Raw genomic sequence first — 21,246 nt, 5'->3', positions numbered from 1 at the left:
TGTTCCAGTCAGAACTCAAGGAATAATTGTCCTTGCATTGCACTCGCTCATTTTCAGAGGCCCATATCTTGTTCCTGATGAGCATAGACCTCTTTTGGTGGGGTACATCCTGGAATGACACCTCAATATTGATGTACACCTCCCTCCCTGCTTTTTAATGCTCCTCACACATTCTTGGCTACTAGTTCCATGAGATGGGATCGACAGGAGGACTTGTTTTCTTCCTACCCACATGCCACATGAACATAAGATCGATTCCTCTGGTGCCACTCCAACAGCAAACATCTTCAATGGTGATGTCAAGGAGGAGAGAAATGATACAGATGATGGGGGGAGATGGGAATGAAGATGAGGATATGGTGCTGAGGATGTTGGAGAAGGCAATTTGGGAGATGCTATGTGAGGAGTACGAAGAGGAGGATGGGTAGGATTCTTCCTGTCTGAATGATATCATTCATCAAGCTAATGCTTGATTAGGGATCCTCAGTTATGCAAGCTACATGCAAGGGTTAATAATTAATAGTAGAGCTGCATTCATATTCTATGACGCAGTATTTTATTCTCAGGGAAAGTCCAAATGAGAGGAATAACTATACTCCAAACTCCCAGCTAATACGCCGGTACCGCACTCACCTCAACCCCCTTCTCCCCCAAACTGCCACTCACACTATCAGTATCACTCCCCTTCTCAAACCCAACATAATCATATGCAAACTCTCCCATATCCCACTCATCCAGCCTGCTCACCTCTGCCTCCTCCGAGCCATGTAACTGACACCCCGAGATCCAATGCATAACCCACAATATAACACTAGTCACCACAAACGTATACGCAACACCCGTAACACTATCTGCAAGCTGTACCCCAGCTGAATGTAGTGATGGGCTAGGGAGTGGTGCAGTGTGTGAGTGGTGGGAGGGGGAAGGGGAAAGGATGACTCGCATGCTCTGACAAACCCACACGTGAGTGTAATGGCGACTAAACCAGCAATAGCACCAGAGCAGAACCCAATGACAGACCATTTTCGCTCAAGGCAGTAGTCCCACAGCATCCAAGTGAGGCCACCTATGCTCATAGCCAAGTTCGTCATGATACACACATGTGCAGCTCAGAGGTTAGCACTAAGCGCACTCCCGCCGTTGAATCCAAACCATCCAAACCACAGAAACACAACTGCATCACCATCAGATCGACCATACCAAAAATCAAACCTGAGAACTCACCTCTAAGCACAACATACGTTGCATTATGTGGCTTATACATAACCCTCTCTGTTCCCCACCCCTTCCTCTTCCCAAGATACACACTAATCACCAATGCCGCCATCCCTGAGGAGATATGTACCGGTGTCCCACCGGCAAAATCCAGCCCTCCCAACATGAATGACCACCCATTTGCAGACCATGTCCAGCACGCAATGGGGTCATACACCAATGTCGACCATAGGAAGATGAATATGGGGATGGGGGCTCACCTTCCATGTTCAGCAAGGGCACCAAGTGCAATCATGGGTGTGGCAGCAGTGAACATGAGTTGGTAGGGGCAGAAGATGAGGGCCGGGAGGCAGGTGGAGCCCATTGAGGGGGCAGAGAAGACGCCTTTTAGGCTGAAGTATTCTGTGGGGAGAGGAGGGGTGAGAAGGAGGGTTGATAAGGGAGAATGTTGGGGACATACTGAGGTCTCCGATGAATGCGCTCCCTGTTTCACTAAACGGGAGAGTATGGAAGTGAGACATACTTGGAAGGACACGACAGTGAGACAGACTAGCGCAGCCACTCCCCTACATCTTCCCCAATGCCGTCTACCACCACGGATTTCCATCAGTGCCATATCCTCATCTTCATCCTACCATGTACACAAAGTATAGGGGTACCATCCACATTACCGCAGTCGACTCTCAGAGTAAGGGTCCCATGAACAAACAGCAGTGCACATCATGCTCTAAGACATGCATGTTTGGATTGAGGGTAGGATGCCAAACTAGCTCGAACATGGTCAGCATTGGTGGGGCTGAGAAATACTGGAGTAGTACATACAACAACATGAGGATCACTCAATAAATCGCCTGGTCGCTCAATATGGATATTTGCATGGTCACGAATGACTTCATCTGGAACAGGGAATCGATCGAAAGGAGGGCATATTCAGCCTAACACTACATATTAGTAGGTAGTGACTCAGCATCATTAACAAACATACCATACGATACTCAGTCCTTCAACCCCAGTCAAAAGTCTGGAGACATCAGGCGATGGGTAGAGATGTGTGTCGACTTTTTATCTACCTATATATGTCCATTGATGTTCATCAACAATGTACCATAAATAGAATGAGAAAGAAGCATACATACGTGAACCAACTCGCAGTAATTGTAACTCTGGTCTGTTTGTGATGTTCCTGGATATTTGGTTATGCAAGTTCACTACAGCTATGTCACAGCAGTTTGCATGGTGTTGCTGTTGGTAGCTGGGAGCGAAGTTTCCCAAGTTGAAGTCAGGATTCCCATGCTTCCTATCTTCCCTCTTACCATCACTGCCGCTGCTGCTGTAGGCATCGTATTGCCTCTTACTGTCTCTGTGCCCTCGTTTCACCTTCCATGTCAAGCAGTACTTGAGCATATGTGTGGTTTCTGCTATCATAGGCCAGCAAAAGCATGCTGCCTTCATCACTGGGAATGGACCGAATGGTATGTTGCCCAATGCCCATTCTGTTTCTGTCGGTATTGTCCATCTTACCATCCATCCTAGAACGATTATCTACATACTGAATTGTAGTTTAGGTCACCACTTTCTCAGTTTGGGCACATATATGGAGGGTATGGAGGGATATGAAGCAAGTAGCACATGAAACACTGCTGGTGCGTCCTAGGTGAGTCGCTGTCATTCAATTCATGTATAAGCTGCCACATTTTCGCATTTTTTGCAGTACAGACATGTTACATTCCAAATGTCCCTCCCTTGGACTTGCCGCCATCGCTACATGACTCAAACACGACTTTGGTACCCGCTCCTTGCACCCGGTGGCTCCCTGCCTTAGCTTCAATGCTCCAGGTATGATATCAGCCTCTTCAGTGTCCCATATCATGATACTGATCTCTTTCTTTCATTTTTGAGGATGCACACAGTTGTGCTCATCACAAGCTGCAGAAACCCTTTCCTACTCACATTCTAAGCATGGTATGCCTCTGTTCAGTCTCTTTTTCTCATATTGACTATCTTCATTATCAGAATGACTCCTCAGTTCGAGGCCTTCAATCTATGTTCCATTGAGTGTCGACAAATCACGCACGCGAGTGGTGGATGGAACACTGCAGCAGCAATGTGGGGACAGGTGGTCAGACAGGAAGTGTTGTATGCATGATGTATCGTAGTGCATGAAATGTATATATACGTATGTGGATGTCTGGAGAGGTACACAGATGAGCATCAGTACGGGTCCATGAACAACAATACACATCAATGCAAAGGCTACAAAAAGGCCCATTTTTGGATGTCTGTTGACATCCATGGGTAAATCATTGAATATCAATGGCTGTCCACCCACGTCTATAGACTTTTGACTGGGACTCAAGGGTGAAGAAAGTCAGTGGTTCTCCCTATCGATATCCTCGTGTTTTGGAATTGCTTTGATTGATCATCATCTAGCCAGGTCCCAGTCCCGGGTCAAGGATGTACCTTCTTATCAGCGAACGGGGGTGTTCTCGGTTTTACCAGGAAGGACAAGCAGCATGCTCAGTTTCACTGGCCACAGAAGAGGTGGCTGATGCACTTACCCTTGGAGAAGAACAACATCATCAGCATCAATCTATGCCAGTGTATACCTTCTCAGAGTTGGCATGCTTGGACACCTGGAGGAAGAACATAGTAATACACTTGAAGATGGAGACACATGATTGATAATTGATCTTCATTTCAGTGGTGTGGGTGCATATTTGTGTGCACTCATACATTATCTTACTTCGCTTCTAGACATGTTCCTCCATCATCGATCATCCAAGGCAGTAACCCATCGATCTATTTACCTAAACCAAACAGCGCTACCCATCTCCCCCCAGTGTGTTCTTTCGCCAATGCAGGTATGAAAAGGCCGCCATCCCATCATGGTGGCTGTGTCACCAAAATTCATTTCATAAATACACCTCTGGTACAACCCTTTCAACCTCCCCTTAATGACTACCTACGCCTCACTCGAAGAGATTAAACAAGTATGCCTCCCCCCTCTAAAATCATCCTATAAACCAACCCCCTTGTCAACCCACCATACACTCCATGAAACATTCTCCTCCCAACTCACCCTCCTGATCACATGGTGCCAACACCAGCTCCTCCAACTCACTAGGATATTCCAGGAGAACCATGAAGCATTTGTAGCAGCTCTCCATTGTTAGCCACTAACTCTAATCGACTTAGATCGTGCTAAGGTCGCTACTCGCACTTCGGTAGACGACGCTCAGCAAGTCAAAGGCGACACAAGTCGATGGGACACTTAGTCACGAAGAACGGAGTTCGATGTTAGGTAGAATAAACCTTAGCCGAAGCTGGGGTTCAGTCCAGCTAAGGCTCTACTTAAATACACGTGAGTATTCTAAAAATACTACTGCGCAGTCAGTCCGTGATGATCGCGCGTCGCGTAATCCGGCTGACTGAAGAAAAGAAAAGAAAAGGAAAGGAAAAGAAAAAGAAAAAGAAAAAGAAAAGAATAATCGTAACATTACCCCCTCCTTAAGACTCATTCGTCCCGAATGAGAATATGTCTCCTTCCTTCCACACAAGCGAGTTGAGGGGCTCCCTTCTGCTTTAAAACAGGATTGATTGGACCTCCGCTACCCCAGAAAAGAGTCACTGCGTTGGGTTCGGCCTCAGACCCTCTCTCCCCCTGGACTCAGGTCCCTAAACTTCCTGAGCCACCTTGCGCCGGTTAGGCCTCAACTGTCTGTCGGGATCCTCGATCCCTAAGGGTTCAATGCTCGTAAGGGAGCGGTGGAAATCCCCTTCTACACCATAAGTATTGACTTAGGACCCCTCCGTTCCGGAGGAGTCCGTGGATGTTCTCTGGGAGGAAGAGAATCGCGATTCCGAATAATAAGACCATTCGTCGTCATCTTCATCATCGTTGTCATCATCTTCGTTCTTGTCCCAATTTTCCGTGACTCGTTGTAGGAGATCTACATCGGAGTCGTTATCTGTTGAAGCTCCTTCCACTATGGGTACTCCGTCCGCCTCTTCTGCCGTTACCTCTCGCATCTCTATTGAAGATTGCATATCCGAATGCCTTGGGTTTGTACATTCGGAGGAAAAGACAGTTTCCACGTCCGTGACGCATGGAGTGTCCGGGTCGTGGTAGGGTGTCTTAGCTTCTGGGGGTATCTTGTTGTCCCTTCCGACCGTCCTTCCATTTTTGTCCACTTCCCACTGGATCCTTTGAAGGTGGGCCTCGTACTCGTCGACGAGTTCTTCCGCGTTCGCCATGTCCGAACGTTTTACCCAGGAGTTCTCCTCCTTTGGATATCCTCTCCACTTCACCAGGTACTCGGTTATTTCGCGGCGGGTGCGTCCACGACCAATAACCTTGTCTCGCTGTTCGACGATTTCCTCTATCTCGTATTCTTCTTCGTCGTCAATCAACTCAGGAGGGGGCCGTTCGGGTCGCGGCTGATTAGGGAAGGTTGGAGCAATATAGGGGGTCAAGAGCGATTCGTTGAAGCGGTTGTGGATCTTCCATTTTGTCGGCAGCTTCAACTCATAAGCGGAGGCCCCCTTTTTGCCCGTGATGGCGAAGGGGCCAACACGACGGTCCCCGAGCTTCTTAGTCGGCCGAGGGAGATGAAGGTTGGTCGAATCGAGCCACACCTTATCTCCCACTTGATATTCCACTGCGACGTTCCTTCGTTTGTCGTAGGCCTTTTTCATGGACTCCGCCGCCTTTTCTAATGACTTTCTGGCCTCGCCTTGTGCTTTCTCGATCTCCTCCACCAATCTCCCTGCGGCCGGAACGGCCGTTGCTCGTTGAGGAGTCTTGATGACCTCTCCGTCTCTTCCGAAGATGACTCGATAGGGGGAGTACCCCGTCGCTGAGTGTTGACGATTGTTGTGAGTGAAGGCTGCCAACGGCAACCATTCGCTCCAATCGTCTTGTCTGTCGTTGACAAACATCTTGAGGTATTTTTCAATCTCCTGGTTTACCCTTTCGGTTTGGCCGTCTGTCTGCGGGTGGTAGGCTGTAGAAGGGTTCCCCTCGACATGGAGTAGTCGGTAGAATTCCTTCATAAATTTGGAGACAAAAACGGACCCTCGGTCGGAGATCACCTTCTCAGGCATTACACCGTAGGGTACGTAGACGTAGTCTCTCAGGATTTTAGCGAATCCGAGGGACGTGAGCTCTTCGGTGCAGGCAATAGGGATGATTGCTTTGGAAAATCGGTCGACGATAACGAGAATGGAGTCATAGCCTTTGGAGTTTGGGAGTTTGGTGATCATGTCGACCGAAATGTGGGTCCACGGGCGTGCGGGTATTTCGTTAGGATGCAGGGGGGCCCGTCTCGGGCGACGGTCGGCTTTCGTTCGCTGGCAGACGTCGCACCCTTTTACATAGGCTTCTATGTCTCGACGCATCCGGGGCCACCAGTAATCGCGAAGTACCAACTCTTTGGTCTTCTCAATCCCGGGGTGCCCAGCCGTTACGTGGTCATGCTTGAGGGCGATAATCTGCCCTCGGAGGTCTCGATCCACCGGTACGTAAATGCGTCCGTCGTACCACAACATGTCTTGTTCTCGGGAGACGCCCTTTTCATGGTTGAGGGAGTCCGAAATGCCTTTGTCCCAGTGGCGGGGGTCATGCGTTGCCGCCTTGATCCTCTCGTGTAAGTCCTCCATGGTCGGCATTACTAGGGCCCTAAAGTGTTCCGCTTTTAGGACCACCACGTCTCGGTTATCCTCCTTCCCTTGGTCGTGATCCGCCCTCCTGGATAGGAGGTCGGCCTTACGGTTTTGAGCTCCGGGCTTATGGTGTAAACTGAACTGGTACTCCGCCAACTCCGTTACCCAACGGGCTTGTCGTCGGTTGAGTTTCTGGGGTTTGCGGAAGTACTGGAGGTTCGAATGATCAGTCCAGATCTCGAAATCCTCTCGGGCCCCCATGAGGTATTGGCGCCATTCTTCGAGGGCGATCATGATAGCGAGGAGCTCTTTATCGTAGATTTCGTAATTGCGCTCGGTGACTGAGAGAGCCTTGGATAGAAACGCGACGGGTCGCCATTTCTCATCTTGCCATTGCGAAAGTACAGCTCCTACTGCTCCCTCGCTTGAGTCTGCCTCTACCCGGAACCGCCCCTGATCGAGGGGGATGGCCAGGACTACGTCTTCTCGGAACAACTCCTTGAGTTTCTCAAATGCTTTCTGCTGGGCCTCCCCCCACGTCCACTCCTGCTTCCCTGTAAGCATTGTTAATGGTCGAACGTGCTTGCTGTAGTCACGAATGAACCGCCGATAGAAGTTACAGAACCCGAGGAAGGATTGCAACTCTTGTTTCCTATGAGGAGTCGGCCAGTCCAATAGGCCCGCGATCTTGACGGGATCCATACGGATCTTTCCTTCGCTTATGATCACTCCCAAATACTCCGTCTCTTCAACTTCAAACTCGCACTTCTCCGCCTTGAGGAACAAGTGGTTTTCCCGTAATATCTGGAGAACTTTTCGTACAACCCTCTTATGCTCCGCCTTGGTTTTGGAGGCAATGAGGATGTCGTCCAGATATACCGATACCTCCCCAGCGGTGATGAGGTCCTTGAAGATGTCGTTCATCATCCACTGGAAGGTAGCCGGAGAGTTGGTGAGCCCGAAGAACATGACGAGGGGCTCATAGAGTCCGCGATTGGTCCGGAAGGCGGCCTTCCACTCGTCTCCTTTCTTGATCCGCACGTTATTGTAGCCCCACCGGACGTCCAGTTTGGTAAAGTATTTGGCCTTCTTCAGTCGGTCCATGAGCTCCCCGATAAGCGGTAATGGATAACGGTTCTTGATGGTCATCTCATTAAGCTTTCGGTAGTCTTGGACGGGTCGCAACTTCCCGTCCTTCTTCTTGACGAAGAAGAAGGGGGAGGCCATCGGAGACTTCGAGGCCTGGATGCGCCCGGTGGCTAAGTTCTCATCCAGGAACTTGTCTAGTTCCTCCTGTTCCACCGGGTTGAGCGGATAGACTTTACAGTCGAGATTGGCGTTAGCGTTAGGGATTAGCTCAATGGCATGATCCCAGGGTTTACGAGGGGGGAGTTCATCGAAGTTCTCCTTGTCGAAGATATCTTTGAAGTCCCGGTACTCCTCGGGTACTATTTCCTCAAATGACTTGGCGTCCTTTTTAGCGTTGGCTTGGGCGGCTAGCTCGTTGGCCCTAGTTCCCATAGCCCTGACATGGAATGCTTCTTCGAAATCGACTACTAGAATGGTGTCTCCTTCCTCGTATTCGTCCCATCGTGCTGACGGGTCGGTGTCGGGCAGGGAAAAGGGAATCTTCCTGCACGTACACCGAGCCAATGTAACTGCCCCGGTGTCCCAATCAATGAGCGGGTTATGACGTTGTAGCCAATCATGCCCCAGGAACAAGGGGGTGGAGCCGAGGTCAACCACGGCCAGTTCTATCCGTTCCACGTGGTCTCCTATCCGTAGCCGTACTTCGGCATACTCGGTTATATCTCCTCCTTTGTTACGGGTGCCGTCGGCATTGTAGACCGGGACGGGTCGGGCCGCTTTCTTTAGGTTGAGATCGTGGGCCTGGGCCCAGGCGCGATCGATTGAGCTTCCGGTGGCGCCACTGTCGACTAGGGCGGACACCGCGTGTACTTCCCGAGTATCGAGTGTTTCCAACTGTACTTTTATTGAGACGTTCCGCCCCTTCCTTCCTCGTATGTACATGGGTGGCTTCTGTAAATCTTCCATCCATTGCCACCGCTCTCTGGCCTGAGCCGCCGTTTCCGTCTGCTCCTCTAGTTGATGACATAGTTGGTCCGTTACTTCCTCGCGTCGTCGCGGGTGTACCCATCCGTTGAGAACGGCGCGAGCTGCCGCATCTCCCCGAGCAATCCGCAAGGCCCGACGGGTCCACAGGATGCCGTGGGGCTCGTAATACATCGCCGCAAATACCTTCTGGTCGTTGGTATTCGCGGTTAGAGACACGGCGGGAGACAAGGGCCTCCTCGGGGTTACGACCGGTATGTCGGACCGTAGGTGGGCTTCTTCGTCTTCCACTTCTTCCACGGATACCTGGGGTCTTGTACTCGTGCGCGGCAGTTGGTCGCCGGGCCGGTCGGGAAGGCCCCTCGGTGGCATTTGGTCACCTTCCGACGAGTCGGTAGAGGAGGGCGCTCTGCCCTTTCTTCGGCCCTGGCCTCGGGCGCTTGTGCGCGGCGTTGTAACCTCTACAGTCGATCCTTGCTTATTGCTCTTCCTAGACCCGGCGGTACTTCGGGTTGTCCTTCGCGGACGCACACGTATTGGCTCGCCCGTAGGGTCTACACCGTTGTTCCTCGGGTGTCCCTTGGCTACTGAGTGCAGGTGATCCTCCGAGTTCACGGCCTCAGCTGCATTTCCGACGCGTCCTACGGGAACAGACGCCTCCACAGGCGGAGACGCAGGCCCCGCAGGTTGGACTGGCGGCCTTTCTCCCACTCCGGGCTGACCTCCCTTCGTCAAGGGTGCAGTCGAGACACGACCTAGGGGGCTCTGCCCTCGAGGGACTTTCCCTGTACGGTCGGCCGGGGGTTCCTGAGCTTGGACGGCCCCTAGGGGTTCAGTGCTAGTCGCAGACCGCGACGAGCGGCGGTAATCCCCTCCTACGCCATCGGTGATTGGCGATTCGGTTTTCTTAGTTTCTTCGATAGGTAACGCAGCGAAAAAGTTGGTATATTGTTCATATGGGGTACCTACATACGTAGTATGAGTCCGACTAGAATTACAGGAGCGCGTACCAATAGAAATTAAGTCCTTTGCCGACGCCGTCGAATCGCTTATTTCGACGCCGGCTCGTCTTTTGACGACTTCTTCTCTTCCTTTACCTCCTCGATCTTCGTGTCCTTCCCATTCTCCTCTTTCACGGCTTCTTCGAGTAGTTGGCGGAGGCGGGCGACGTTGGGTTTCTTGCGGGGTGGAAGTTTGACGGGAAGCCACTTGGACTTATCGTCAGGGCATTTGTGCTTTGGATTCCACCCCGTGTTTCCGCATTTGAAGCACCGCTTGTCGGACCGCAGCTTGTCGATCTCCATTGGCTGCCCTGCTCCACCGTACGTTGTCCCCGTGGCGTCCTTCTTATCGCCACCGGAACCGCTTCTCTTCGATTGATTGCCTCGACTCGAACCGCCTTGGTTCGAGGAGGACTTACTGCCCAGTCCTTGGGCTACTCCGTATCGGTAATTGGCGTCTATCCTCAAGACGCGCGCCTTCCATTGTGCGTAGGTTGTGGGGCGCTCGTTGTCCCCATGCATAACCGTATTCCGCACCGTCGGCCTTATCGCCGCTTCTACTGCTTCGAACATCTGCTTCTCGTCACCGAACTCTTCGCATTTGTGAGCCAGCCGTTCGAACTTCGCGAAGAATTTGACTGCGGATTTGAAGTCCGCCTGTCGAATCTTCTTCCATTCCGCTTTCCATATCGTCAGCTCCGCGACTTCTCGGAATTCTTGCGTAAGGTCGTGCGAGAATTCCTCCCAGGTGGGGAATCTCCAATGACCCTGTGGGTCGCGGTACCGGTAGTATTGATCGACCCACCACTGCTGCGCATCCCCCCGTAAGTACCCCGTCGCGAACGTGATGCGATAGGGGTTGTGCCCCTGATCATTCACGGTGTAGTACATAGGGAATACCGCGAAATAGACCTCGCAGTGGTGTAGGAATCGTGTAATATTGGAGGAAACCCCGGTGAAGTACTCGGGCTGAGTTACCAGCTTGGGTTTGACATCGTTCCACGGGTTATTGACGGCTCCCGGCGCAAGTTGCCAGGGAGGAATTGGATCTGGTGGCGACGGCACGTGAGGCGGTACCGGCGGCTTGGGTGGTCGGGAGACCGACCGTAAGTTTCGATTCTCCCCGGGAGGGGGATACCCCGCGGGTCCCGGGTACGGTGGCTGCTTTGGCGGGAATGGGGGTACCGTAGACCCCTTCCCCTTGTCAGTGCGCGACGGCCCAGCGCCTGGGTCGTCCATATCGTCGTCGTCTTCTCCGGCTCCTCCGAAGAAGCCTTCGGGGAAGAAGTCCGACGGGTCCGTCGGGTGAGGCATTGGTTGAGGCCGCCTATAGGGCTCACACCCCCGCTGCGGCGCATTGGGGTTGACCAGGTTCCAGACGATGGCCGCCCGGTGCCAGGTCTCTACTTCGAGGATGTTCCTCATTAGGTACACGTCACCCATTCCCTTGGCGTGACGGTAGTCTTCTCCTGCTTCGGAGAAGAGCCACTGCGGGTCTTTCTCCATGTCTTCCATCATGATTTCATACAGTCCATGCCAGGGTAGTAACTCGAAAATCCCGGGCCTAGGCGTGGGACCCTGAAGAAGGACCTGCCTGACCGCCGCCATTACCGTCGGTTCCAGGGCCGGGTTCGGAGGTCGGCTCGGCATCCTTCGCGTTCTTCCTCTCTCGGGCGAGTCGGTCAATTTCCTTGTTTCTCCTCCACCTTCCGATGTCGGAGTCCTCATTGGAGATCTCCTCCTGGTAGACTCTCCATGCTCGTGCTCTGGCCTCGAGGTCGGCTCCTGCCCTCCGGGCGTATCCGGTGTAGCGAACGGCAGCGGCTCGTATCCGGTTATCGATTTCGGCGGGAGTGGCGTCGGGCTCAACGGGTAAGTCCCAGAATCCATCGGGCCCGTAGAGGGCGTCCTCCTCGGCGCGTCTGATGCGTGCATCGTGCGCTCGGCCTCTGTCCATGCGGGCCTGGATTTCTGGGGACTCCCGGGCAGCTCGAGTGAGTCGGAGGGACTCGACGTACGTGTGATAGAGGAGCGGCCACGGACGCTGTGAGAGAGGGACTGGGTCGGCGAAGGCTCTCGACGCGATGGACGGTTCCCAGTCGGAGACTCCGGCGACGCGCTCGGCGGCGGTAACTGTCCCAAGTTCCTCGGCGTCGAGGTCTGGGAACTCGCTCCAAAGCTCCCCACTCGTCGGCTCGTTCGAGGGGACGGGGGTAGGGAGCGTTGGTGTCTCGGCCCTTTCAGGGATCGGGTCGGACTCTCGTCTGGTCTGCTCTCGGGCCACAGCAGTCTCTTCCCCGTTGTCGGCGTAGACCCAGCTGGTGCTGGGATGCCAGCCGACTGGAGGGCCTCTATTGGTTGGCCAGGCCCTTGGAAGAGACTGTGAGTGAGCTGTACTGGTGGAAGCCGCGGAGGCTCCGAGGCCAAGCTCTCCTGCATCGGCGTCGTAGTCGTCCTTTTGCCTCTGTATAAACCTTCGGCGCTCTGCTCCGAGGTCGGAGTCTCCCCACTGGGCCTCAACCCACTTGGTGGACGACCTTCCGGACCAGTTGTCTCCGGTATAGGTTGCATCCTCCTCCGTGTTCGGGTAGATGTCGTCGAGGAGGTCGTCGAGGCGGGTTCTTTCCCACTCGGTGAGCTCGTCCCCTTCCCACTCGGTGTCAGGGCTTTCTTCGCCCGCGACCAGATGCCTGGTGCCTTGTCCTCGGCTTCTGTCGGGGCTTGACTCGCCTTCGACTGAAGGCTGGTCGAAGAGACCTGGTAGGGGCGAGTCTCCTCTGTCGAAGAGTACGCGCCCGGTATCGGTGATGTCGACGGAGTCGGTTGACTCGTCGGTGGCGCTTCTGTAGGAGTCGGTGCTCGACTCTGAGGATCGCGAGCTGGGTCGCGACGATCCGTAGAGGGACTCTCCATAGAGAGAGTGTAGCTCTAGCCGAGGGGTTTCTGGAACTGGTAGTGTTTGCTGTGAAGCCGCGGGGATATCTATCACCTGCGGGGGGTATGCGGGTACGCTGGGCACGTAGTGGAAGGGAAGCTGAGGTCGAACCCTTCTCTGCTGTCGGCAACAGCGGAGTGTGTAGTATAAAGAAATGGACAAGAAAAAGGCGATAAAAGTTGCGAAGATTGCAGGAATGGCGTCGGACCAGGGCATCCGTGTAAGGATCTATCCTTTGCGCAGGTCGACGATTGACCATGCAAGCTGGTATACCGCAAGGATGGTGAGAACAATGAGAAGAGCGATGATCAAGCTAAGGTCGGTCTCGTAATTAGAGCCGTTCATTAACGTGATATCGCAGGTCTCGTCGGGAGGGGTGCTCGTTACTATTAACAGCAAGACTGTTAGAATAGAGGCGAGCTGAAGGGCGAGTATAAAGGGTTTCGTGTTGGGATACGTGGTTCCTAAACGAGGCGGGGATATAGCGAGTACAGGGCGACCAGCAAACTTGCTAGCAACACTGCCGGTATTCCGAGCGCGATTAGGAGAAAAGTTAAGTATACAGTCAAGAAGACTGCAAGGAGTAGGTCGTCGTAGAAGATGGATTCAACAATCAACCGGGTTACTAGCAACAGAAGGAGTAGCCGAGGGGGTATTAGCCACAAGGCTAGCGCAACGATGTAGTGTATCGGATGAATGGTTGAGGTAAGTGCTTTTCCGTTGGTCCACTCGCTATACGTTGACAAGCACCGGGTTGTCCACACGAACGTAGGCGATGACCTCTCTGGTCAAGCAAGGTAATTTCTCGAAAAGAAGTTGGGCAGCGCTCTTTCTCGGAAGTGACGCTGAGCAACGTAGAACGAGCTTCGGCTAAATGTTAGCCACTAACTCTAATCGACTTAGATCGTGCTAAGGTCGCTACTCGCACTTCGGTAGACGACGCTCAGCAAGTCAAAGGCGACACAAGTCGATGGGACACTTAGTCACGAAGAACGGAGTTCGATGTTAGGTAGAATAAACCTTAGCCGAAGCTGGGGTTCAGTCCAGCTAAGGCTCTACTTAAATACACGTGAGTATTCTAAAAATACTACTGCGCAGTCAGTCCGTGATGATCGCGCGTCGCGTAATCCGGCTGACTGAAGAAAAGAAAAGAAAAGGAAAGGAAAAGAAAAAGAAAAAGAAAAAGAAAAGAATAATCGTAACATCCATGAGGTACCCTTCTATCTCTCCCTCTCACCAACCCATATAACTAACCAGCTGAAATAGGATTTAGGCCGACCAACCCTTGAAGCATACTTCACTGAAATAAACCTGGCCATAGAGTGCTCTCTGAAAGCTGCTAGAGACCTCCCACACTGGGCTTCCAAACACAACATTGATGTTGAGGAAGACCTATTCCGCATGTGGAGGCCTAGAACTCGGAGAGAACCAAGAGGTGTTGGATTGATCATCTCATATGCAGGCCTTTCTCCTTCTCTTCCTTAATGCATATTGATTGAATAAAGACCATGGAACTTCCCATTCTTCCTCGCAATGATGCCCATCATCGGCGTGCTCGCTGCAGGGTGCTGTTGGGTCCTTAAACCATCCGAGCTAGCACCAAGTTGCTCGAAGCTCCTAGGGGACCTCGTACCACAATACCTGGATCAGAGAGCATGTAGGGTCACCCAGGGAGGTGTGGAGGAGACTACAGCACTCTTAGACCTCAAATGGGACCACAGTAAGCTTTTTCACTCAGTCTCATAGATGCATACGCCAACGTGTATAAGTCTTCTATACAGGATCCACCAGAATCACATGCCACATAGCACAAAAAGCCACTGCACACCTGACATGGACAACCCTTGAACTAGGTGGGAAATGTCCCATACTCCTAGACCCCTCCACGGACTTGGACCTGGCAGCGAAAAGGATCTTATTTGGGAAAAGCCACAACTTCAGGCAGGTAGTACCCCATTACTATAACCACGTATTCTATTTTTGTTAATGCAAACGCCCCACCCAGACTTATGTATCCCCAGACTACCTCCTCATACCCACCCAAAATGACCCCTCCATCCTCACATGCATAATCGAATCCTTCCACCATGCATATACCTCATTCTTCCCCTCTGACTCACACCGACTCACACTCTCCCGAATATCCTCCTCCACCCACTTCACCCACCTCACCACACTGCTATCCAACATGAAAGGTTGTGTCATCCTAGGTGGGCACACCGACACCACGACTCTCCAGATGGACTTAACCATGGTGACGGGTGTGCAGGAAGATGACCCACTGATGAGCGAAGAGATCTTCGGGCCAATATTACCCATCCTCAAAGTTCGCAATTGGGAGGAAGCCATTCAGATAGTGGGCAGGGTATCAGGAACACCATTGGTGGTGTACATGTTTTCAGAGGATGGGGGTATCAAAGAGATGGGTATGTTTATTTTTGCTGTAGCTGGGTTCAGCTGATGTGTTGCGTTTAGTGAGGAAATGCATGAGGAGTGGCAGCCTCATGTGTAATTGCACATTCTTGCAGATGGCTGGTAAGGACGCTCCTTATCCTGCTTTTTAAATTGGTGGACTCATTAACTGGGTCACTTTGCAGTGTATGAATTACCATATGGTGGCATCGGTGAATCTGGCTGTATGTTCTCCTTTCTTTCTTTCTTTCTTATAAAGGTGGAATCTGATGCAGATGATTCACAGCTGGATGCAGCAACAAAGCATGCATGGAAGAATTCTCCAACATCCATTCCCAAATTGACGTTCCCACCTCCAAGTTGTGAGCACCCTCACTCTTCCTTTTTTTGTATTAACACTCATGCATAGGATGGAACCCCACCTAGAGGTATTCTACCCACCCTATTCGAAGGAGGCGACAGAGGTGGTGAAGAGCATGGGGTTGGAGGTACATCTTCCGGACAGTTCAGCTGAGGGGGGAATCATTGAGAAGAATGTGAATGGATGCATGGAGGTGTTCGTGCTGCTGCCATTGATATAGGACTTAGTATCTGTATCTTAATCCTAATACATCTTTGAAATAAATTGGGATTGAACATCTCCATTCATCCATTTCCGGGACACAGTAAGATGGATGATAAATCAGCATCAATGCAGATGACATGCCACCAAGTCACTCTCTGGAGTGGCAAGGAAGAAAACAAAATGTTGTGTTCTACCAGCAGTCAACATCTCAGTAGCTATTAGACCCCCCTCGTTAGTCTAAGAAATTATGGAAGCAATGATTTCACACATCAGGGCCAGGCTGTCTAAATGCAATAAAGCGTTGCGTACCGGAAAAGTTTTCAGATACCTAAAAACAACCTTGTCAGCCAACCCTGAAAACATCCCAAACATGCTGATATGCTGTCTATGTGTTCACACCTAGATATTGCGATTTTATAACAATACTGTTGCAGGTCTATCCTATACTAGTCGTATATCAAGGGCTATAGTTGAGACTTCAGACTGATAGTCAAGTTAGCATGCTACTAGTCGAGTCAGGACTTAGGAATGATACCACTAGTGGGTCGGCCCTACCAGCTGACCGGACTAGCACCTCCAAAGCTAGTATGACTTAGTAAAATATGGTCACTAGTAAAGAATACAGCTGCTAGCGCCCAAACAAGAAGTAAGAACCCACACAGATCTTGACCATTCAGTCGCTAGTGGACTGATCTGGGCATGAACGCCTAAGTCAGGATGACTAGTCATGCAAGCACTTCTGAAAGGACTTAGAAATGAACCAGTAAAGGCATAACCCTTAGCCCAGATCCGGCTAGTGTGATACAGATCTCATATGATCGGCACTAGTATAGCCGGGCTGTGCCCCGATCATGATTGAGCAGTTGCTACAGGCACAGTTACCCGACTATTCATATAGCCGTGTCACTAGTGGAGCACTGCTGGGCAAAGGGTGCTGAAACAACCCAATAGCGGAGTCCCTCAACCCGCTATCCGACAGAAAGAACAGGCTAGGCTGACTATTGCATGATTGTTCACCATAATTCGTGACTAGCCAAGATATCCTTACCAATATTATCCCTAAAGAATCTATTTATATTTATTCTGTACCTGTCTCTGTAGTATATAAGTAGTAGAAGGGGTGGCCTCGCATGCCAGGCAAGCCATCCCCATGATTGTGACCTACTAGTCAGTATTCTAGTGCCCCAATTAAAGGCTTTTGTGCTTAACCTCGACGAAGTGTCTACTAGTCGCTTAGTCACCTATAGTATTGAACGAATTGAAGTGTCTTAAAGTTACTATTCCGTCTTGGAGTGACTCAGAGTGTTTCGAAGTTAGTTAAAGTATTTGTTCTTAGGCCAAGAGTGCCACTAGTCGAGCCTAGGGTGCCGCTAGTCAAGTGTAGACCGCTTGTGAGACTCAGTATTTGGCCCAGAGTGCCACTAGTTTCGAAGTATCAGAGTTAGACCGGGCGCAGTTGCTCAACCCAAGTCACTATTCATCCAATCGTGTCTTAAAACCCCGCTAGCATGAGTATTACATCTGGTGTAGCTCACTAGTACCAAATATACATCTTTAAACAACCCTTCCCTGATTTGTTGAAGTCTGCAGAGTGCTTCTATTGTACTCGAAACACCCGAACTCAATAATATTGGTGATTAGTGTAGAGTAGTAGAGGGTTTTGGTGTTGTGGTGTTCATATCCATTCACTAGCCTTTTGTCACTCGCCGTTACCAAACACATCAATGCCGCGGAAATCTGAGTCAGGAAGGGAAATTACAGATGCAAGAAAGCTTCGTGCATCCAGTCCAACGGGGCCGTCAAAATGCAAAGGGAATGTGTGGTTCATCAGAGGATGACATGCGGACAGGAGGACTCATGTTGTAGTGGGAAGGAAACCTCGAGAGGTGATGTTCATGAGTCCATGTCCTGCCAAATGTAGCATCGACAGAATGTGGTTTTTGAAGGGAGGGGATATAGGACACATCAGTAACATTTCTTCCTGGTGGCAGGTGCTTGTCTATGGAATGTAGCATGTGCAAGGTGGGGGTGAGGGGCATATGTACTAAGAGAAAAAGTTTCGATGAGAGCGGCACTTTCTGGGATAGTGACTGCAGGCACTCACTGTATGCTTGTTAGCTCTTATGCATATCCATCCCAGAGGCGCTCCGAGTCAAAGGACATCTTCGCTGTACACAAACATCAGATTGTTTTTGCCAAGAAAGACTAAGTGTTATGGATCTGCCGAAATCCAGAGATGCGAGCACAAGGCGAGGAGTGATGATCGAAGTGAGGTATGATTAATTAGAAATGATGTACATCATTAGGGAATATAATGGATTCCAGTGAGGGTTCGTGAGGAGACCTGAGAGGTCCAGTTTGTGAAATAAAGGAAATCAGTAAGCGTGAAGCAATTACTGAGGGAAATAGCCAGTAAGTGTGGGGCAATTACCGATATATAAAGCCTGTAAGCGCGAAGCTATTATGGGCCATGGGTGAAGGCAAGCACTAAGCGTAACCTTTGGGTTGGTGTCAGAAAGCACATCACCAAAAGTGTATGAACCTGGCCAGTCATTGGCCAGCACCAATGAGCGATCACCTGCACTTACCCACATAGGTAGACATTGGCCTGCGAGGCAGCCCTGATCAAGCTCAATCAGGGAGTGCAGTTTGTGACCGGGGCCTGGTCACAAATATGCCTTTCCTTGGCCAACCCTTGCAAGGCCTTCCTGGTGAGGTGGCTCTGGTTGAGCCTGGTGACCCTTACCAATCATGGTGTGTACATGTATACCTCAGTTGAATTCCTCAAGCATGTACTAGCATATTCTGGAATACATATACATTTATCATTGTACAAAACAATTCATTCTATGAAACATCAATCCCATACAAGTCTAATCTACAATTGAAAGCATCTAAGCAAGTAATAGCAAAGGAAGACACGAACCATACGACGTTGCAAACCATGCAACATCACAGACATCATTTCCAATTCTTCTTCCTCTTCTTCGGTGGTTCCTGTTGCTCTGCCTTATCATCTGAATGAATATGATGTCTGTTCTTCAATTGGCGAGGAACAGTTTCCAAGACTGGGGGAGCATTTTGGTGCTCTCGATTCGAGCTCTCTCTTGAAGGTGATCGAGAGTAATGGTCAGCATGGTGGGTCACTATAGGAGACTTGGGTTCATCTAATTGTGATGGACTTCCTCGATGGTGCTGAAGACACAGGAGGGACACATGGGAAGGTGGAGAATCCGAGTCAGAGGATGCATAATGCAATACTACAGAACGATCTCGAGAGCTGGAGTGATCGGTCTGACTGTCAGAACTAGGGTGAGTCACAATGGGACAAATTTCTTCCTCAGGAGTTTGGTCTCGTGAACATTGATGAGAGTGTGAGCGAGAGTGTTGTTGAGGGGGCATAGCATGTCCAGAGGACCAAGAACGATGGTGTTGTTGAGGAGGCAGCATGGCATGTTCAGATGACCGGGAGGGAGAGCTTTGAGAAGGCATGGAATGTTGATGGGACCTGGAGCGAGATTGCTGGGGAGGTGCTGCAGAACATTGCTGGGGCTCTCGAATGTTGATCTCACTGGGTTGTTGTGCTTGACGAGCTTTGAGCTCCTTTGCTTCTTCATGGGTCTTTGCTTCTTCACAGGCCTTCTTCACTTGACGACGTTCTTCCTGAATGATTGCATAATGGCTTGTTGGCGGTGGTGCAGATGACTTCTCCTCTCGCTTTACAGCATTTCGCATTGAAAAAACCTCCCTGTACAAACCAATGTTAGACCATTTCTGAAAGAAAGCAAGCATGTACTTGTTCCACCAGGCTAAGATCTCCTCCGCATTGTCATCCTTATCAGCACCCTCAAAGAAATCCACAATCGACCAAAAAAACCGCCACAAGTCAAAACCACCATCAAATTGCTGCCATTTCTCGACAGTTCCCATGCAGTAACGAGCCTAAACAGTGACATCAAGGCCAGGACAGATAGAGGAATTAGAAGTACCTGAGTAGCAGTGTACACAATGTGATGACCAGTAACAGTGGTCATCGCATGCCTTGTTGCCACAGTATCACAGCCATTTGTTTTACCCTGGCATTCAGGAAGACTGCTACTGAGAAAGATATGACAAAAAAATTATTGTTCCAGTTAGCTTTGGTAGAAAGAAAAGATAAGTGATGAACTTACACGAACAAGAACGTAGCCACAGAAGAGACCCGCTGTTGGATCATCCTGTCATCCTGTTTAATGAGATCCTTATCAAATAGGAAAAGTGGTAGGCACCACCACTCATTGCTGATCTCTCCATTCTGGACAGCTTCCATGTAACTACAAAGAACAAGATCAGTGACATCTGCAAGAAAGGAAGGAGTCAGTATGTGGCCGGGTCTGCATCAAACTTCTGCTTGTCGTCAATGGAAATCAGGAATCGAGCTATATCTTCATGGTTGAAACCAAACTCGCACTTGTCGACAGGCTCTGGCTTCTTGAAACTGTGATTGCGGTCTTGTTTAAGGAGTTTGAGTATATTGGGTAGTACTTTGCCTGTGTTGTCAGAGCATGCACTGTTGCTCGCAGCCTGCATCTAGATGATTGAGGGGAATTAAAGCCCAGAATGTAAGAGAGCATATATACGTACTCCTTTGATTAATTTGTTTAACATTGGCAGGTCATTTTCAGATTCAACTAAAAGACAGCACATGCTAACAAAATCTTGGTCCTTTGACGAGGAGAACACCTCAAAGCAAAGCTTGGAGCACAAATCTATATCAATTGTACTGGAATATAACATCAGATCTGCATATATGCAGATAGAAATGGAACATATGGAGTGTTCAAGCTCTCCTCATTTCTCTTGTCAACAGTGGCCTCTTCATTATCCTCTTCTTTATCCCTAGCTTCCTCCTCTTCATCAGCACCAACTTCATTGCTACCATTCATGCCAACTACAATGGTGTTCTTGACGTTTATGAATGGGTTGACAGCTCTTGAGAACCATCGACCAGCTTGCTTGACAATTTCATCGACACTCGGCCTTGAGCATATGTCAATGCAGGATAGCCAAGAAAATTTTATGCATACTTTTTATCTTTTTCTTTCAGCCTGACAACGATTTGCTGGCATGCTCAGCTTGATGAGAAGTGCTGTGCTGAGGAGGCTGTGTCGCACGAGATGAGCCAGACTGACAAAGAGACATGCGGCAGCCAGCAGTAGAGGCAGTGGAGCATGTAGAGCATGAACGACATGCCATAGTAGTGAAGTGATGGTGGAAGGAAGGAAACAGACTCAGAGTATGAAAGGTCAACACATTGTGATCATGTGATTGACGCAAAAACATTCGGGCTGGTCCAAAGCTGGTTCGTTCTTCCCTCTTGCGCTCACTCTGCTCTTCACAGCTGC

The 21,246-nt window shown here is 50.3% G+C and overlaps 4 protein-coding genes across 4 annotated transcripts; 2 read left to right on the top strand and 2 right to left on the bottom strand.

Moving 5' to 3' along the window:
- Positions 1-609: 609 nt before the first annotated feature.
- EV420DRAFT_1486594 (ammonium transporter AmtB-like domain-containing protein) lies at positions 610-1,736 on the bottom strand (the record flags this gene model as incomplete). The annotated part of the gene is made up of 6 exons (XM_060470421.1): positions 610-869; positions 962-1,066; positions 1,133-1,174; positions 1,225-1,307; positions 1,476-1,617; positions 1,676-1,736. The coding sequence occupies 6 exons, from the start codon at positions 1,734-1,736 to the stop codon at positions 610-612; spliced, it is 693 nt and encodes a 230-aa protein (XP_060323020.1).
- A 365-nt stretch (positions 1,737-2,101) lies between these two features.
- On the top strand, positions 2,102-4,490 carry EV420DRAFT_1486593 (uncharacterized protein; the record flags this gene model as incomplete). Its single annotated transcript, XM_060470420.1, has 11 exons — positions 2,102-2,166; positions 2,229-2,264; positions 2,330-2,381; positions 2,552-2,687; positions 2,797-2,858; positions 2,932-3,051; positions 3,242-3,334; positions 3,553-3,582; positions 3,646-3,815; positions 3,970-4,076; positions 4,411-4,490. 11 exons carry the CDS (start codon positions 2,102-2,104, stop codon positions 4,488-4,490), a joined length of 951 nt encoding a protein of 316 aa, XP_060323019.1.
- A 9,503-nt stretch (positions 4,491-13,993) lies between these two features.
- EV420DRAFT_1735961 (aldehyde dehydrogenase) lies at positions 13,994-15,663 on the top strand (the record flags this gene model as incomplete). The annotated part of the gene is made up of 8 exons (XM_060480022.1): positions 13,994-14,083; positions 14,152-14,288; positions 14,391-14,605; positions 14,655-14,830; positions 14,891-15,311; positions 15,361-15,420; positions 15,483-15,521; positions 15,584-15,663. The coding sequence occupies 8 exons, from the start codon at positions 13,994-13,996 to the stop codon at positions 15,661-15,663; spliced, it is 1,218 nt and encodes a 405-aa protein (XP_060323018.1).
- Positions 15,664-18,823: 3,160 nt separating this feature from the next.
- Positions 18,824-21,092, bottom strand: EV420DRAFT_1486591 (uncharacterized protein; the record flags this gene model as incomplete). Its single annotated transcript, XM_060470419.1, has 8 exons — positions 18,824-19,804; positions 19,852-19,960; positions 20,035-20,175; positions 20,313-20,431; positions 20,486-20,596; positions 20,671-20,881; positions 20,929-20,949; positions 21,034-21,092. The coding sequence occupies 8 exons, from the start codon at positions 21,090-21,092 to the stop codon at positions 18,824-18,826; spliced, it is 1,752 nt and encodes a 583-aa protein (XP_060323017.1).
- Positions 21,093-21,246: the final 154 nt, after the last annotated feature.

Source organism: Desarmillaria tabescens (assembly GCF_030435595.1).
Source record: "Desarmillaria tabescens strain CCBAS 213 chromosome Unknown EV420scaffold_94, whole genome shotgun sequence".
Taxonomy (NCBI): domain Eukaryota; kingdom Fungi; phylum Basidiomycota; class Agaricomycetes; order Agaricales; family Physalacriaceae; genus Desarmillaria; species Desarmillaria tabescens.
The sequence above is the reverse complement of the archived record's forward strand: the minus strand, read 5'-3'. Positions and strand labels throughout refer to the sequence as shown.